The sequence below is a fragment of the Prionailurus bengalensis genome, chromosome C1, assembly GCF_016509475.1.
Source record: "Prionailurus bengalensis isolate Pbe53 chromosome C1, Fcat_Pben_1.1_paternal_pri, whole genome shotgun sequence".
In the NCBI taxonomy this organism is placed as follows: domain Eukaryota; kingdom Metazoa; phylum Chordata; class Mammalia; order Carnivora; family Felidae; genus Prionailurus; species Prionailurus bengalensis.
Genome location: NC_057345.1, coordinates 191,726,124 through 191,746,783, shown reverse-complemented (window position 1 = coordinate 191,746,783; position 20,660 = coordinate 191,726,124). Strand labels below are relative to the sequence as shown.

Genomic DNA, 20,660 nt, shown 5'->3' with positions numbered 1-20,660 from the left:
GAAATTGAGACATAGTGAGGCTATATAACTTGTCTAAGATCATCTAGTTTGTAAAGGACAGAGCCATATTTGACTGTGCTTGTATTCTTAATTTCTATACTACACTTTGGTAAATGTATTTACATATATACATATTATAATATTTACATATTATATCACCTATAGTCTTCTCCATCCCTTTTGGAAATAATGTGTTGCATACTTGTTCATTAAGATACTAGAGAAAACACGGGGCGCCTGGGTGGCGCAGTCGGTTAAGCGTCCGACTTCAGCCAGGTCACGATCTCGCGGTCCGTGAGTTCAAGCCCCGCGACGGGCTCTGGGCTGATGGCTCGGAGCCTGGAGCCTGTTTCCGATTCTGTGTCTCCCTCTCTCTCTGCCCCTCCCCCGTTCATGCTCTGTCTCTCTCTGTCCCAAAAATAAATAAATGTTGGAAAAAAAAAAGATACTAGAGAAAACACAACACCAAACATTTTCAGGTTACATTTTGGGTACTAAGAAAAGAACCAATTTTTAAGAGGACATGCATTATAAACAAGAATTTCACCTAGTCTCACATAACTTTTCAGCTTTTAAAGACAGAACACTATCACATGAAATTTATGACAACTACCAACCAAATGCTAAACATTATTTTTAAAAACAGGGGCAACAAGGTAGTCAAGGAAGGTCTTCTAAAGAAAATTAATTTTTGAGTGAGTTTTCGAAGAATGTGATGGTTAATCTGAAAAGGAGAAAAGACACAATATTCACCCTCTAAAATTGTCTAAGAAAATCTTTCAAGATGGCCAAGATGCTCCTTCTTAATACAGCTTGCAATGTACATGAATTCACATACAGGATAATCATGTTTAGACAGTTTGGACACTTAATGAGAAAATGGTGTTTTGAGTAAGGACAGAGAAAGTGAAAATAGAACTTTGACTTTCTGTATCATATAAATAAATCAGGCTGAGATATAGCCTATAGACTTGGAGAAGAAAAGATCAGGAGTCCAGCCGTAGGAATCCAGCCAGTAATTTATATGGTGCTCAGTAAAAAGGAAGCAAGGAGTTCATCATTGACATCCACCTCCTGTCTAGGGCACAATTAATTCTTCTGAACAGTGCATTTACTAAACTCACCAGGGTAGAAATCTGGTCTCCAACTTTACTGTCTAGAGTTAAAAGAATACATTTGACTGGAGTGTCAGTGGGAAAAAGGATGGAGAGATGGATAAATGTTAGATGGATGGATAAATATTCACTCATCAACCCAGTAGGTCTCTGGAGACCTTCTTTGGGCAGCAGAGGACAATGTTAGTGGTAATGGTAAGACTTGGGATCCTACTTGTGTCTGGTCACCTAATGAGAGATAAAACTTGTGCCCAATAAAGATAAAATGAGTGCCCAAAATTGTAAATGAATATTGTACTACAAACTTATACTTTTATTATTTCCAGAACCTCTCCGTCAAACAAAGACCCAAATAAAAGACAATTAACTAAGCTTTGAGGAGACATCACACATGACTAATGGCATACAATGAAGCTTTTTGTGCACATCTAAATCTACTTATGAGGTAAGACCTTTTTCAACTATGAGGTTTTATAATTGTATGCTCTGTGTTATTATAACAAGAGTTGTAAATTATAAAAATGGAACCCTAACCAAGTTAAGAGATTCACCCAGTAATTTATTTTAAGTCAACTAGATTGCAAGCTGCTTAGGAATGAGTTCATGGCTTGTGCTATTTTATATTCCTCTGGTAGCCTAGCATAATACTCCTCATCTATTGAGCCAGCAATAAATAATTATTGATTACCTGAAGTCAGTGACGGGCACACCACCATCTTCTGTAGCAATGACATCAGATATACTGATTTCCATAGCTACGTCCTTAAGCCCAATCATGGGAAAAGAGCAGATGTTAGCTGTGCAAAGGCTAAGTTCTCTGCCATAAGGGCAGTTAATTGTAGCACCCAACTAAAGTCGTGAGGTCAAAGGACATTGTTCCTGAACTGTGACTAAAATACAAAGTTTGCCTCATGCTCTCAGGTCTCTGGGGCAGAAAGTCTATTTGTTTTAAAAACACAAGGAGAGTTTAATTGATCATCACAGTTCCAGAGAAGCAGATGACACAAAGCCTTTCAGCTTCTGCCATCCATGTCATTTTTCAGAACAAACAGCAAAAAAATATACAGAAATGCCATTCTTATCGGTGGTTTCAAGAAACATGGACTATGAGGTGATGGCTTCTTTTGACCAATATTATCTTAAAACACCAAATACCAGAGCTATGATTTTAAATATGATGTGGTTAGGCATAAAGCTTTCTAACTTATTTTCCTTGATCATGTCATATTCCACACACGTGCATTAAGTAATTACAGCCAAGCCTTCTATATAAACAAAAAGAAACTAAGCAGGTTACACCACACAATTTCCTTTAATTTTACACACAGAAAAAAAACCCAAAAAAACAAAAAAACAAAAAAACAAAAAGCGAAGCCCCAGATTTCTTCCATCTGTAAAGGAATTTGAAGAGTTTAACAGATCTCATAGTTATACAGATGTCAGAATTTTTTTTCTGGTATTTTTAGAGGGTTTCCTCTATTTTCTGATAGCTATCAAGATTGTCCCATTAAGTCCATGGATAAACAGAATGAGCACCAGTTTCTGTGCACCATACGATAGATGCATTGTTTCAATGACAAATTGACAGACTATGGGGGTGATATCTGGGAAGTTGTCTTCTTTTATCTGGTAAACATTTTAAGAAGGGTAAACACAAGAGGGATAGCTTTTCATATGGCAATTGCTAAGCAAAGGCTATCATCTTTCCTTATCACCTTGGGATGTGTGAATGAAGAGATCAAGCTGTTTTAGTATGTCTTACTTTCACATAGGCACCTCAAGATCTTAGTCAAATTTCAAAATGGGTATGAGCAAGGAACTAGCTAAATGTGTGTCTATTGGGTCATAATTCATCAAACAGCTTTATCAGATAAAGCAAATGAGAAAATCCTTAGACATAAAAGCGTGACCAACTCTGAGTGACTTGTCCCTGAGATGGATCTTCTGTAAATAATCAAATTAGTGGATTTTTTCCCCTCCCCTATCTATCCAGATGGGCAGATGGGCAGAAAGGGGAGGAAAAGAAAATCTTGTGTGCAGGCATCAGCACACACACACACACACACACACACACACACACATCCACATGTGCGCACCTCCCCCCCCCCCAACTACCAAAGGCTAAACCTTATATTTAAGTTGTTCATGTAAATGAGGCTTTACCATATACTGAATTGTTAGCGAGATTCTTGAACTTCACACTGCAAAAGTAGATCAGCATAATTATCATAAATCATTTTAGGTGTGATTAGAAATTTATGAGAAATGTAACCAATGGCCACAAAGAATTATATATTTAAAAATCTGAGTCAGATTGTTAAGAATGTTTAATATAGATAAGTAATTTGAAAGCATTTTGAAACAGACATGTGAAACCCAACGAGGCTCTGAAAAGCAGCACCTCTGTCTAGAGAATGAGGGCCATTCTGCCTGGTCCTGTTTGGCTTTCCCAGGGTACCTGCACAGAAAAGAGGTGGGGGGATGGGCCATAAGAAAGGAAGATGGGGATTGTAATGGTTGGTGAGAAGGGAAGAAGAGACCTGTGTGTGTGTGTGTGTGTGTGTGTGTGTGTGTGTGTGTATTGGGGGTGTTCCCTTTCTTTTGTTAAAAGGACAAACTGCAAATGATTTTATCAGTGGCCCAAGGAACTATCAAAAGTTGAATGTGACAGTATGGCTGACAATATTTTCACTACTCAGGGACTAGGCCTCTGCAAACATGGCCTCACCAGACATACTATTAAGTGCATTGTGCAAAAGAGGCTTGAAAACCCAGGGGTCTAGTATCAAGTGAGCAGTAGTAAAGTGACCTTTCATTCCGTTTGTTTACGAGAGGATCTGTAGGCTCTCAGTGCAGGTCCAGCATCAGTCAGAGGCCCAAGGTGAGGTGGTGAACTTGCATTTTTTGTTTTTTGTGTTTTGAGGTCATATAATCACCTTAGAAAATTAAAGCTGGAAAAGAGCGAGAGTAAAAGCTTGGTTTCCATATACTATCTTACATTTTTTGAAAAATGGCTAAATGAAATTCCCCTTTAATATTTTTTTCATAAAGTACAACCAACTTAGTGCCAATTTACGTACTACATTTAGCCATTAGACATAGCACACAAAATTGAAAAGATGATAGGAAAACTGAAGCAGAGAGTAAAAAAGAAATTAAGACAAAATACAAAGACAAACTAGACAGAAAACAGAAAAATGGAAACAGTAGTTCTGTCAGGATCATAGTAGTATTTTTCCTTGTTTGACATTCTACAATTTAATAAATAATATCTCACTTAAACGGCATTTCTAAGAGTACAGAATATTTTCAAGCAAATCTCACTGTTGTTTTTTATAAAATGTTACAAACTGATTGCCTGTCTATGAAGTATGCCTGTATCGACCATTCATCCACAGCTACTCAGAAAAGGTAATGCCAAGTGTGCTGAAAAGTTCTTATTTGAACTGCTTTTCACATTTCTCCTTCACTAACACAAACAAAAGTTACTACTGTGAGGTAATTACCTTGTAATATTTGTTACCAGTAGCTTGTCTTTAGGTATTGATTTCATTCTTTCATTCAACTGAGCACCTCAGGCCTTTTTCCAGAGTATTAAAAATGTTTTAAATATTTGATACATAATCTGTCTACCCACCCCCCCCCCCCAGCAACTTTCACCTACTCTGAAAACAAACTAAAATAAAAACCAAGACAACAGGAAAAGAAGGATGATGCCAGAAATGGGTTAGAAACGCCGTGACCTCCTTAGCCCTGATTGAGTCACTGTCATAGCAGAAAGCATGGACGCACTTTGTTGACTCTATGGCTGTGACTGATTGATGATAGCGCGGCAAGGTTACCATAGCTAATTACAACATCATTCATGCAAGCCTGCATGGGAAGAAAATACCAGGCTCACAGGGAAGAAAAAAAGAAAAGAAAGAAAAGCTATTCTATAGCTGTTAACTTTTGAATAATCAGCCCCAACAGGAAACAAATAAGATGAAACTCAGTGACCAAATTATGACTTATGGAGTCGTCCAAGCAAATGACCTCAGTTGCCTGGTAATTTCAACTCTGGTTTCACAGCCCACAGCAGAAAGCTTCCAGCAACGGGGAACCCGCACATGCTTGTGCGCTTTGTAGTCAGAATTCAAAGGCTCCGGGAGAAGCCCAGCCTGGCCCTGAGCTTTAGTTCTGCGATGTGTGTGGTGTGACTGTGTTTGTCTAGGGTCAGATGCCAATACTTAAACTCACATTACGGGCACAGCAGCTACTTACACACTACAGCCTAATTAAAGGAATAAACTTCCCCCTTCTTTATTTTTTCCTGAAGATCAGTGCCATAAAGGGATTTGGTTTCCTTAAAAACTCAGACAAATGTTCCCATATGTTTCCCTTATGCAGTAAATTAGACAAAATCAGATAGAAAACGGTCACAATTTCCAACGCTAATCTATGACTATATATATATTTTTTTTTTCCTGAGAACTACTGAAAAGAAAGGGAAATTCAGTGTTTTGAAAATAATTATAACAAACACACAATCATAATTTCCATTTCAGTTTTGAAGCACAAACACACACGGAAACAATAAAGCATCTGAGGCACCTTCCAGCTTTCAAGTCTCAAAAAAAAGAATCACTTTCAAATAGAAAGTAAGCTCATCTTCAAAGTTTAACACACGAGAGGAGAATAAAGCTAACACCATTTCAACTCCAAACTTTAATCAAATTGTTTTATATCTGGGTAATACGGATCACAAGACTAGCAACAACTAAGTTCCAAATATGTTTTATCCTGACACACTGTTTAAATTACATTGCTAAAATAATTATAACCAAAGAAAATGTTTTCTCACTGAAGCTTGGACCCAACATATCAAGTTTCAGTCAAGAAGTCCTGAAAAAAAAATTATCAAAAGGTCCAAAATAAAACTACTAATTAATTGAGGCCATGGGACAGAAATTGGCAGGCACATGGACTCAGATTCAAATTCAGCTTTAGAATGAATGAAATTCTCCTAAAAAAAATCATAGCCTATTAGGGCAAACAAGGTATATTTTATAGACGAGAAAACTGTGAGCCAAGGAGACATGGTGATCACACATCACAAAGAGACCTGGACAGTCTCAGTTCAGAATATTCACTTCTATGGAAATGACAGTTGTGTCCTGATTTATTTTTTGTTTGGAAAAATGTGGTCCTGATAGATATAGGTTAAATGATTACTTGGGAACACAACTAGATCAAATACTCTAGGGTCTGGGACCAGGTCCGTATCACTGGTTCTCAAGGGACGAGGATGGGCCAACCTTGAGACCATGATCTCACAAGGTCTTCTGAGGAACAGCAGAAGGTCTGCTACCACAGATCAAAAGTCAGTACAGGAACAGCCTAGGGGAAACCTAAAAGACTTACTCTTCCAAATTTCAAAATAATTGTCCTAGTTTGTCTTATGGACACAAGGCCCTACATGCAGAAACTTGCAATGAGAAAAGAATACAACAAATATCCACAATATAGAAAAAAATCACCTATGTATCCCATTAACATATTGGTTTGGGTTCAGTTTTCCCCCCAAACATAAACACATGCATGCATGTGTGTATGCGCAAACATACAAGGGATGAGAAGGCAGAAGCAAATTCATTTTTTTTTGAAACCTACAGAAGGATTTAAGAGAAATTTTCTCCATCTTAATTTTCTGGTCTTTATTCCCTTATTAGCTTTTGATTTACAGCTATTCACAGTATCTATTTATTAATTTACACTCTATCTCACTTATAAAAGGATATGAGGTGGTATTTTATCACATATAGTATTAAAAGACATGGATAATTGAAAACTAAAATTAATCCAAAAACTGTCATGTAGTTGAAAGAGCACTGTACTAGAAGCCAAGAGACGCAGGTTCCAACTCGCGTTTTTACCCAACTAGTTACTTGACATCAGAGCGCACATTTGATTATTTGTAAAGTAATGTCAATTGTCCAGAAAACTGCTAATTATGAAATTCTATAGAACTATGTCTAGACCAGCATCTTACAAAAGTTGCTGTCAAGGGCACTAAGAATTCTTTTGAGTGGAAGTGAGTTTCTCCACTGTAGGACCTTCTAAAAGGCATAAGGATTCTCTGCTGCCTACTCAACAGCCTTCTGCATCCCTCTTCCTCCTGCCAGCATATCCAGTCCTATTTCTCAAAGAGTGAAAGTGAATAAATTAGAATAGCATCCAGAATGTCAGTGCACAATATATGTCATTTATTAATTCACTATGATCACGTAGTTGTTGAAATTCCAAAATATGTTAACTACCATAGGATTCCACAAAGAAGACTTGGGAAGTCCCTGAGCTAGATGATTTTAAAGCCCAAATGGACTCTGTGAATATGATTCTTTACTGTTTTACCTGGTGGTGTTCTACCATGTCTCTTCTTTTAAATAGGTTTTTTAGGTTAGCAATCTCTAGGCTATACAGTTGAAAGCATTGATCAATTTCAGAAACATAGAATCATCAAGCATTAGCCCAAACTAGCAAATTATTCTACATCAGAACTTAGTCATTTAGGATTACATTAGAAAAACCACTGGAAAATAAATGGTAAGAAACAATTTAAATGAATAAAGTTGGGATTATGTAGATGCCCAACTGATTTAAAACTCCTCTTAAAAATAAATAATATATATATATGTATATATATATATATATATATATATATATATATATATATATATCCCGTTAGCTTATAGCGTATATAAAAGAGTATGAACCTGTTTAGGTCAGAAGAGTTCTTCACTTCATCTTTGTAACTCATCGTTGCCAAATAAAATATGAAGAAATTTATTGTTACCCACTGCACTATCTAAAAGATGTGCACAAGACTTTATAAACAAGGTCATATTTGAGCTGGAATTTAAAAGGTGGATACAGGAGCACCTGGGTGGCTCAGTCAGTTAAGCATCAGACTCTTTCCTTCAGCCTAGATCACAATCTCACGGTTCGTGAGATTGAGCCCCACATTCGGCTCCATGCTGACAGTGCAGAGCATCTCTCTCTTTCTCAAAAATAAAATATTAAATTATTTTTAAAAAAAAGGTAGGTAAAAATTCATCAAGTATAAAAAGAGGCAAAGAGGGAATCAAAGTGAAGAGAACAGTACCTACAAAAGCACAGAGGCTTAAAAGAAAGCAAATCTGGGGAATGGCCAGTGGTTCATGGTGCCTGCAGGTTAAGGTAACTGGAAGAGTGGCCAGTAAGAAAGGCAGGCAGAGAGAAAGTAGGTAGATCATGAAAAGCCTGTAAATATGAACTTGCTGCATATCTGATGCATAAGTATTTCATCTTGCGAGAAAAAAACAGGAATGGCGAACTTCTGTATGCATACAGGGAACGTTGTTGGTTTTTAACGAATATTGTTGACGATTATCTTCTGTTGAAAATGATATAAAAATACACTGAATATTGAGCACATTTTTATCTCAGATACAAATAAAACACAAATTTGTGGTGATTAGTATGACCTAATCATAAAAATGTCTTGATTCCTATTACTTGTTTTTTTTTTAATTTTTTTTTCAACGTTTATTTATTTTGGGGACAGAGAGAGACAGAGCATGAACGGGGGAGGGGCAGAGAGAGAGGGAGACACAGAATCGGAAACAGGCTCCAGGCTCTGAGCCATAAGCCCAGAGCCCGACGCGGGGCTCGAACTCACGGGCCGCGAGATCGTGACCTGGCTGAAGTCGGACGCTTAACCGACTGCGCCACCCAGGCGCCCCTATTATTTGTTAAATTGTGTCTCATTAGGAGAGATAAGCATGTGAGCTGATCATGGTTAAATTCCCTATTTTCTTGAATGGGGTCTCAAGAATTTGAAAATGAGAATAAGCCCTGCTTCTGCTGTCCCAGCTGGCACCAATGAGCCCCCCATGAGGAGCAGAACCAGCTCCAACGGCCTCTGGGAGGAGAGTGGGGAGTAGAGATGAAGAGCTGGGGCTCTGGTGTTTGGCATTTTACATGCACCTTGTTATGGTGAAATCACTGGAACACAAAGGCTACTTCCACACTAACCACTTCCTCCCCCCTTATCTCAACAGGATCTCGGGGTGGGGCCAATGGCGCCGCGGGGTCACACTCCTGGGAGAGCCATGAGCATTGCATCTGCTGCCTTGCATATCACCCCACCCCGCCATGACACCTGTCCCATCCATGACCACACCTGCCCTGAGAGCAACAAAAGGAAAACAGAATAAGCAGATACCCAAGCAGGTGGCGTTGCTTCCTTCTTTAATTTCTCTGAGAAACCTGATACATGTTTTGCTTTGCTTTGCTTTTAAAGTTACAGAAATGAAAAGTACTCAATCTGCTGGACCCCGGAGGATAGATAAGGGATAGATTTTTTTCATCATTCATCCCTGCCCAGATTCCTCCAGCTAATTCTGAGGAACCATCTGCATCAGCCTGCTAATGAGTTTGGACATGCCTCTCCACGCCATAGGAAGCCATTGGAAGTTGTTAAGCAGGGAGTTATATAATCAGATTTGTGATTTAGAAAGGCAGCTCTAACAGAAGCAAGGATCGGTGCACCCTGTAAAGAGAGAGGTCAGTTTGAGGCCTCTGCAATCGTCTGATTGATGATAAAGCTCTGGCCTGCTGCGACACTCATGTACATGAAGGTGGAAGAAAGTGAGGAGGGCAGGAAAGAAAGAGGAAGAACTGGAGATGACGTCAGGGCTCCAGACCCATTGGCTGGAAAGCGATGCTGACCGCTTAATAAAGAAGGTTAGCTAATCTCGTCATTTAATCTGTAGTACCACGTGAAATGGATTTGAAGCCAAGAAGTGAATAAGCACTTTCAGGGTTTTGGTTTATATTCACAACATAAATCGCAAACTCTATCAATTTGTTCTCTTACAAACAGCACATGAAAGGCAGCTCAGAAAATTTGCTCCTGACACTGGAGCCAGAGAGGGTTCAAATCCTGGCTCCACCACCTGATAACTATGTGATTTTGGATAAATCACTTAAGTACCCTATGCCTGTTTCCTCATCTCTTAAAGGAGGGGAATGACAGAACCCAGCTAAGTACCATGAGGCTGAAATGGGTTGTTATGAGGAAAGGATTTAAGACACTTAGTGCACCGCTTGGAGCTCGGCGCCTGGCATGTAGTTCCCATTTAATCAAGATTGTTTTCTGTCTCTCTTACCAAAAATTCGTCCTCGGGAAGCACAAAATTGACTTTCAAAGGAAAAGAACCTCAGCTTACCTTTCTTCCTGACTTCAACATTGCATTGCTCAGTTGGTTCAACAAAAGAAGCTGAAAATCTTAAGAAAAACAAACTTCTTTTTTTTCCCCGAGAAAGCAAAGAGAAAGGTGAAAACAAATTCTCAAGCCCAGGGCCCTTGGAGGTTCAGCCTTTCGAAGACCACACAGTGCTCGCTTCTAAATAGAATATTAAAACAAGCAAGAGCAATTTTCTCCTTTCGTCTTCCCTTATTGCCTAATTTTCCTCCCGCACCATTTGCATAATGGATAAAAAGGCATCCATTATGCAAATGAATGACAGGGTGGTGAGGTTGTGGAAGACACAAACCTCGCTGTGGATGGAGAGACGCCTCCACAAGGCCCTCCGTCGTCTGCATTCCAGCACACGGCCTCACTGGCCGGGTTTCCAAAGGATAGAGGAGAATTGTGAAGATTATAGGTCATTAATTTCTACTTGGTTTATTACAAAGGCAGCACCACAGATGCTTTCCAGAACATTTGTACCAAATACGGGTATTCAATATTGTGGTATGTAAAACAAACTTTACAGTAAACATTTTGTTTCAGATGGGAAAAACGAGTACTCTCTAGGACTTACAATTTTAAGCATGTTCTTTGCTTTGCAAGCAAAAGATTCCCCTTGCAAAGTAGTAAAAGCCTCTGTTCTTCTATCTGGAGAATTAACCTATATAACAGGTGCTCAGAGCAGTCTCAAAACATATGCATACATTCAACAGGAATGAAAATTTGTTTTAAGTACCAAAATGTTAGTGGATTTTCAAAAGCTTCATGCTGTTAAACGGACCTAAATTTATCTCTAAGAGTTATCACCAAAACCTGACATTTCTCTTGGAGATGTAAATTCACTGAAACTGTAGAAGAATGTTTATTTTTCTCCCAATGCCTTCAAAACAAAAATAAAGAATTCTGAACAAAATTACCAGGTGGGTTGTTCTCGCTTGAATAAATGAGGAGGACAAAATTAAGAAATTAACTTCAAACGTTTCCTCCAAACTCTGAGATACATCATTTGGGGAGAAAAAGAAGGCGGCTGAAACAGAAAGTGACCTTCGTTTCTAGTCCAAATTCCTTGATAACCCTTAACTTTTGCCAAATGACACTCTTCAGGGACATTTTCTTAAAGTGATCCTCATAGGCTACATATAAGCCACATCACTTACAGACCAGCCTGTCCTGTAGGATACTTCGAGAGGATGCGGTTCAGATTCGCCCGCAATGCAAGCAAAAACCGCATCCACTTGTCTGAGCATCATCGACTACAAGGAGCTATGTGAAAATAATTTAAAGAAAAGACAGACCAGATTTTTAAAGAAAGATACTAAGAGGATACGTCATATTGTAGAAGCAACTCATAATCAGCAAGCTGATGTATTTCAATCAGGTGAAAAACATACTAGTGAAAATGTACATACCTAATTTTAGAGCAGAAGGGGTTACTTCGATCTCCCCACCAATTGGTTTAAATGCAGCCAACTGGGCAGCCACTTCCGTCTCAAAGGCATCTGGAGTCTGCTGACCTGCAAGGTTTCCACTGGGGCTCTCAATCTTGTGGAGTGGTTCTTGTTCATCAAACACAGCAATCAGCTACAAACAAATCCAACAACACTCATTACTTGGTATGACATGCATCATCACACAACACTGTATCTCGCTGATTGTGATCTTTATTTGACTTTAAAGAAAATGGCCTCTGACAACGTCAAACTTGAATGTTACTGCCCCACAACTCTTCACTCAATAGGTCTAAAAGCATTGTAGCCAGGAATTAATTGTTTGCCGATTCTTGAAAGAAAGAACCAATTTTGGCTCTTTTGAAATAAGGAAATGGCTGCCCCTTCCCCTTGCCACCTTCACCAATATTCCTAAAAGGACTTCAGTATTTTTAAGAGTCTTTCCAGAAATAAAAAGTCGAAGATGCAGAAGCTGAGGATAGGTCTACTTGAAAAAAGAGGACATTCAAGGCTCGGAGAGCTGGGATATTATAAAATCCATAATTACAGCTGCCCTTTTAGACACGATCACAACAAATGAATGTGTATATTTCCATACAATGTGTTCATTTTGTGCACATAGATATCATCCCCTTTTTATACATCCCTTTAATTCTGTTCTCTTCCTTCATGGCACTGTGCTGACTGGTTCAGTCCAATGAACGCCAAGCCCAAAGAGACTAAACGTCAGCACTTTCAACCAAATTATTACTATCTTCATTTCAATTTCATTTCATAGGAGAACTATGTTTCTTAATATAGAACTATTAACATAGAACTATTAATATAAAACATTTAATTGTCCATTCCAAGTCATTTTTCATAAAGGGCAAAATAAAATAAAATAAAAATTTCCAGTAATTGCCCAAGCACTGCTGTATCAACAGTGAGGACAGCCCTGCTCAAACTGTATTTTTGGCCAGCAGACAGCACCTCCACGGAGAACCTTCACAAGCGTCTCATCAAGTGCCGTGGAAAAGTCCAAATGTTTGTGCAGTAGGCAGCGAGAGGATGCTACTGTCAACCCAGGAAAGAGCAGTGTGGGCAACTTTGAAATCTGCTAGTAAATCTTTAGATATTTTTCATTCATTACATAAAACAAACCTACTTATGATTCAAGCATTTATTTAGGAAAGGCACAGAAAGCCCCATTCATAAGGGAATCTCGTTGGCAATAGTATTAATAACACAAATGCAGGAGTAATCAATCAAAACATCATAAATTCCAAGTTGAGTCTTTCAAAAGAAATGAATACAATTAGGGATATGCAAATTGACTACTCAGAAATAATTTTCATAATTGACTACTCATTTCCAGTATGGAGACTTCTTTAATTGGAAAATCCAACAATCCTCTTACCACAGGAAAGAAATGCTACTCCCAAGGCATTATTTTTAATTCTTGAAATTGAGCACATACATTTTCTATTTTTAATTGGTAGTAATGATGAACTGATTTGAGAGAAGACTTAAATGGATTAATAACGAAAGATTATTCTAGTATAAAAATAATCAGTAGAACTGTATCTTTCTAATCATCTGGTCAAAGTGAAGAGTTTAAAACTTGTAAATCTTGAAAAGGAAAATAAAATCAGTTTTTAAAAATGTGCTAGAAGTGTTATTTTCATCACTATTTTTGTGACACAATTATAATTTCAGTTTTCCATATTGTTGAATTCTAACACATTTTAGTAACATTTATTTTAATTGCCAATCGGCAAGGTGAAGCGGCTTATAATGTGGGTTCTATGAACAATTTTGTGTTAGTAAAGAGTAATACCTTACTCTTCCCCCTTCCTACATCCTTAACTGCTAGTAAATGCAGTGCGCCTTACATATTGGGGAAAAGAGAAAAAAACTGAGTATCAGTTTGGAGCATAATACACAATCTTAAAACTGATAACTCATCAACTATGCCATTATCTATGTTTATTATGTAACCTTTCCTCCCCAAGATACTCTCCTGTTTTCCATACTATTATATCCATACAAGTTTACAGCAGATGTAACAACAATGGTACACCTACTTAGCAAATGAGAGAACATAATAGTTCGGAGATTTTGTTTCCCAAAGGGAGAGGCCAAACAGTAATTGGTACTAGAATCTAGTCTTTTTCATTTCTAACTCAGGGTTTCAGACCACACTGTGACTGTTTTCCAACAAGAGAGCTGTAAAAAGAGAGGATATCTTGTAAAATATTTGTGGTTTGTCCACTAGGATGCTATATCCTAAAGAATACGATAAAGAATGGAGAGAAAAGGCAATAGTCGTCACAAAGATGATGATAATAAGAAGTGGAGTATTCCCAAATCTCATAGTCCGTCTCCCAGTCCCACAATTGACAGGAATTATCTTCACAACGTCTACCCTAGATGTACAGATGGATGGATGAATGAATGAGACGGTCTCTCTTCCTGGAAAGAAGAGGTTCGGTTCCTGAATCGGTGCTGCCCAAACAAAGTCTTTGGCTTCATTGGTGCTGGTTGATAAGAAACTCTCCATGCGGTCTGCATTTCAACATCTACAATATGCACACTTGTTTCAAAACTGACAATTTCTTTAAATCGTACATTGTAGGTGCTTATTAGCTAGATTACTTACTTCATCAGAACACCTCCATTATCAGGTAACAGAGTTCCCAGTAGACGGTGTTACAGAGATGCATTAATTAACATAAATCATGGTTCTGGTTCCTCAACAGAGGCATGCTGATTTCCAACATGATAGAAAAAGAAGTTGGACAGGAAAGAAGAAATTCTATTTAACTTTTTTTCTGTTGTTAAGGTTTCACCTAGACTAAACTTCTATGGCATGTGGAAGATTTTTCACTGACATCTTTACGACTATAGTAACCTAAACATTATGCAAAATGCAAACAGGTAATATTTCATTTGGATGCCTTTCTCTTCTGCTGCCCTATCCATCTTCTGGCAACCCTTCTGTTCTCCTTCTGTAACGCTTGTATTCTCACGTCACCCAGCACAACACCAACATTTCCCAAAGACCCCATAATCCAAACTCTTTTCACAGAGTCATTATTTCTAATCAAAACTCCTGTCCTCACAGATCTCTGTCAGTATTTAGGCATCTCATCCCCAGATGTACACAGGAAGGTTGGTCCACAAATATACTATTCATTCTCCCACCCCAAACAAAAAGAAAAACCAACAACAGAAAGGTTTAAGAAACCTTCTCAGGACCCATTTACCCCTGTAGATAATACCCCGTTTCTCTACTTTCCTTAAAAGCAAAATCTGAAAATGTCTGTCTACAGAGCAGTTTCCAATCTCTACAGAGCAGTTTCCAAAGAACTCCTGTACTTTGCTGAGACCACACTTGTCAGGCTCTTGCCCCTCCATTCCATGGAAACTGCTCTTATGAAGGTCAAAACCAGTCTTTAGATAGCTAAATCCCAAGCCACTTATCTGGCTTGATTTTAGGACACAGTTCAACATGCCTCCTAAATTGTTGACTTGTCTTCCCGGACATCTCTTGTGACCATCCGTTAAATTTCCTTTTACTTATTCCTCCTCATCTCTAAAAATGTGACAGAGAACACATCTAAGTTATTTTGGACATCTCATTTGTCTCATGGCATAGATGTAAGTATATGCTCATAAATTCCAAATTTAAACCTCCAACCCAGAGCTTCTTCTCGAACTCCAGGCTTATATGGTCCATCACCTAACATAACACGTGAAAAACTGAAAAAATGATCTTCCAAAGCTCTTCTCACAATCTTTTTACATTCAAATTACTGGCAGTCCATCCGTCCAACTGCTCAGGAGAAAAATCTCATATTCGCCCTTGATGCCTTTTTCCATCCCTCCCTTCTTCCCTCATACACCCCACACACATCCAGTTTGTGAACAAATCTCAAAATATAATCAGAGTTTACCTGCTTCTCGCCCCTCTACTCTCATCACTTTAGGCCCAGCTACCACAGTCTCTCCCACGGATCACTGCAATAATTTCCTGTGTGGTCTTATTTCTACCCATGCTCCCTTCTAATCCATTCTCAATACAGCAGCCAGAGTGATCCTACTAAAACACAAGATGGGTCATGTGTCTCCTTTGGTCAGTCACCTTCCCATGTCACAGTGAAGCTCAAGTCCTTGCAATGACTATCTGGTCATAAGCTCCTTGGGACATATCTGACCACATGTTCTGAGTATGTTCTCCCTTGCTCTCAGGATTCTATCCATCCATGATTTCTTCTTTGTTCCTGACTCAGTGTCTTTGTATTTGCTGTTCTCTCTGTCTGAAATAGTCCTCCCCAGACACCTACATGGTTTGTTCCTCTGTCCTTCTGATCCTTACTCAAATGCCAGGCTTTTGCTGACCACACGATCTTAATTGCAACATCATAGCCACTTTCTATCCTCCCTTCTTTTTTCTTTATCGCATTTATCGCCCTCTCAATGTTTCATTTTTTATTTGTCTTATTTATTGTCTGTTTTTTCTCACTGTGCTAGCATATAAGCTCCAAGGAAACAGTGATTTTTGTTTTTTCTGTTGTATCCCCATCGCCTAGATTGGTGAGTATACACAATAGGCACTGAACATATGTTTGTTGGAATAAAATGACTAAAAGAAAGCAAGAACAGATACTAAAACCTAACGTAGCAAGTAAAAGATACCTAGATTTTTTCACGTGTTTTTAGAATAAACATCCAAATTATTATTTTTTTTTAGAAATGAATGCATATAAACAACCTGTACATACCCATAAGCCCCTCCAAGTGTCATCATCACTATTACCGCTGTTCTGGTTTTGTTATTATGGGTGGTGGGGGAGAGAAATTCCTACTTTTCTATTCGACACGAAGAGAAATTGCTTCTGCCACGTCGGGCTCCAAAAAGAGAGATTATGTGTGTTCTCTTTCTTTTTCAGGCTCAATTTTGAAAGGGAGAATCTGCTTATTTGGTCTCTGAAGGAGTACAAGTGGTACACCAGGGGTGGAGAGCACATGGAGAGGGAGGCAGGGTTAGCGGTGTAGTCTGAGATGGCATTCCATAAGCTCACGATTCAAGGGTGCAGCCTATACAAATTCAGGTCTTCCATTTCACGTTCTACCAGCTTTCTGTGATTGTTTTAATATGACACTATTTTCTCTTTCATGTGCCAGTAAAATTAAGGCACTGGGAGAACGTACAATGTTTATCTTACATGTTTTCTACCTCTGTTTGAGAGGTCAAGGTGGAGTGCAATTCTCAGGAGCACACCTAACTTCTAACTAGGACTTAAGAAAACATGTAAAAATAAACACACTAATGTAGCATGTAAAATGATACTCAATAATTAGATCTCAGTTGTCCGTGCTGATGGTGCTCCCAGTTCAAGGGCTAGGCAATAGCTTTGGTAACTGCAAGCATCCCCTGGCCACCCCGGAAGGCCTATGGGAAGAATATCTGAAATTGGGATTCTCCTAGCAAAATGATCACCCATAAAACTTCACGTTAGAGAATATTTCCATCTTTTTCTCATACCTTGTGTAGATCAAAATAATGAAAAAGTCAACAACAACAACAAATTCAAAGATGAAAAGAAATGGAAGAATTTTGGGTAATTTACAATTATCTGTGAAACCTGAATAATAGACTTGATCAAAAGAGTCATGTGTTCTCTGCAATTTCACACCATCAATATCACTTCGAGGACTCAGACCTGTTCCTATAATTAAACAGTAAGACTATTATGATCAATATCACTAGTAAAGGGCTGTGTGTTTGCGTGTGTGTGGGGAGTGTGTGAGTCACGTGGAGGTAGAATGTTAAGTTCCTTGATAATATCCCTAACATGCCTAAACACTTCAGCACAGAGCCTGGTACACAATGGAAGGTTAAATGTTAATTCCTTTTCCTACCATAGCTAACATTCTCTGGCTTCCAGACTAAATCCCACTTGACTTGTTTATCCATATTCTGCTTTTACTTTGTTGATTCTCTTTAATCTCTTCATCACAGGATTGACAGAGGAACAGAGAAAGTACCAAGATCAAACACATCAAATAGGTAATTTTTGTTTTTCTTTTTTGTCTTCCTCTTCATCACACAACCCATAGACACGCTTTACCATTCTTCCCACACTGCAAAACATGGGGTGTGCTGTTTCCACTGCAGCTTGAAGCAATATACCAATGCCTTTAGCTTCTCCAGTCACAAGTAAATATTTTCATAATAAATGCCACCAAGGTTATTTATTGCAGAGTCCCTCAATATTCATGATGTGGCTTGCTTTGTTATCAACCTACAGCATTCTGTCACTTTTTAGAGCCTGAGTTTTTATAATCGAATGCTATTATCTTTAGCCTATAGAGAAAATCAAAAAGAATCATCCAAATGCCCATAGAACATGATTTATAAAAGTACATTTTTTGTATTAGTAATTACAGTTAGGAAATGTGGCTCTATTTTAATTACACGTCAAGTACACTCACGTACTACTAAGAAAAACTTATTTGCCATATTGAGTTCCTTGGGTTAAACTCTTGAATTTAACAACACACTGCTATTTTTACCGTTTCATACATATTCCATATTACCGACAACTATCAAGTAAAATTCAAAGACAAAGGAAAAAAAAACAGGATCCTACAAAACAAAATTAGAATCATTTGTCTCAAATCTTAATAAACACAATTAAATCTAAGTAAGACTGTGAAATTACAACCATTTCACAAGTACAGGAAAACACATTATCACCTTTGGGAAGAGAGTGAAACACGGAAGAATTTCATTTAAATGTATACATATCTGCTTGTAACTAAATAACAATGGGCTATGTGACTTAATTTTATGCCACTTTAAACAAAGGTTTGAAAACAGGTGATCTTCCTTCATAGGATTTTGACAGCTAGCTAAAAGCATTTAATCCAGATTTTTAAAATGAGCATGCTCAAATTTGCATCTTCATCAGATGCAAGCATCAGATCAAGTATCCTCAGAGCAAGTATGCAACAGCTCTGATTCTCAGAAAGTTCAATCGACATTCAGTAAATGAGATAAAACCAATTTTCATTTCCTCTCCAAACTGAAAAATCTGTAATAGGGACCTTTACAAACTTTACAGCTTTAAGCTTCATGCTAAAGAAAATAACATAATTTATTCAACTGTACTAAGAATCCTATTTATTCTTATCACATTTTCAAAAGGCAGCTGCCTACACTGCTGGTAATAACAAAAAGCATGCCTATTAAAAAAACACCAATACTTTGGCCAAAACTGCATTTACCTTTAATTATGCAGTAGCTCACTAAGAAGTCAGGTATACAATAAATACATTTATACTGAATCGTATTTTTCCTGTGACTGACTCAAGTTTGAGAGCCTTATTTTTTATTTGTTTATTTTTGTTACATTCATTCTTCACTTTCCTGCATAGTAACAACTCACCATTTATGAAACAACCTTCAAAACCGACACCTAATATACACATGGAAAGCCTGAAGACACTTTCCTCTGTGCCCTTGACCATCCATAGCAGTGGTCGGGCAAAGGGCTCCATGGAGATCAGGTGGTGGCCACCAAGCTCTAATCCTAAAGGGCCCTGTGGGACAGCTACGGAGAAAGCAAACACGTAGAGAAGCAGGAAGAAGTTTCAAGCATTCTGAGGTAACACAAATGTCAGAAATAAAAAAAAAAACAGCATCTCTGGCTTTGTCAGTAATAGTATTTCCACTGTCTCTGAATTACACACACCAAAAATAACCAACACAAAAGAAAGTGGAAGATCCTTGGGTTAAACTGGTTGAGAAAACTCAAAAATGATGCCAATTCGCTGAGTGGCTTTGCTTGCCATTTACTCTGTATATCACGGACGTTCCTCAATTTTATCCAATCCCAAGGGCTTTGAAGGTCTTGGGAGAGCGTACGTTAGTGTAAATGAAGACAATGTTTTAAAATGCAGGGATACACATACACACAAATGACTTCTTCTTCAAATCATTCTCAACTAAATCACACACATCTAACCTGCATTTCTGAAAGAATATTCTTTTCTAAGGAAGCGTACCCGACACAAGAAAACATAAAATAGCACGTGGAAAAATATTTTGTAAATGACAAAGCATACATACCTTTAAAATGTTGTAACTTTCACGTTAGTACTATTTTACTGGCTCAGTTTTTTTCTCCTTACTTCCCTACAGCTTCTATTCTCTACCCTAAACCAAAGCTGGAACGGCCTCAGAAACACCTTTTTGGTAATTTCTTGGCCAAGGTCCAGCGCTGCCACAGTCATCCATAGATATGTCAACAGATCCTTGAAGGCAGTAACTTACTGGAATCTAAGGCTGATTTCTCTCTGCAGGGATTATTCATCACAACAAAATGCCTCAATGCATCTCCAGGTCCTTACGTCTCCACTGCAAAGGCCTCAATTTGCTTCTGGCTTCTAGTCCAGCCCCCGGATGTTTACCCACAACACTACTGCTGAAATGGGCTTTCCATCATACAAAGTGGCATGGTCTTGCTCCAAGTTAAAATTCTTTATATTCTCATAGTTTCCAAGATGTAGTTCAAGGCCTTCTACTGGGTTCTATGTTGTTCCCACAATACTGTCCATGTCTCTATCATTACCAGTCACACAGCACAACCATCTTGACTTACTTGCCTCTCTAACTGTCAGCTACTTGAAACCATGAGTCACATAACTAAAAAATGTATTTACCAAATAATTAGCCAGCCCTCACTATGTTCTGGGCACTGTCCTAAGTACTTACATATTCTATTTCATTTTCATAAGAAAACTTCTCAGAAAAACAGTATTATCCCCACGTT

The 20,660-nt window shown here is 38.2% G+C and overlaps 1 protein-coding gene across 2 annotated transcripts in view; it reads right to left on the bottom strand.

Annotated features, from left to right (window-relative positions):
• The window catches only part of PARD3B (par-3 family cell polarity regulator beta), a 1,020,722-nt gene that overhangs the window by 605,836 nt on the left and 394,226 nt on the right, over window positions 1-20,660 (bottom strand). For both annotated transcript variants that reach the window (XM_043577601.1, XM_043577602.1), the window contains exon 3: window positions 11,800-11,971. In XM_043577601.1, the coding sequence (XP_043433536.1) occupies window positions 11,800-11,971 (172 nt within the window). The remainder of the gene's footprint in view (window positions 1-11,799; window positions 11,972-20,660) is intronic.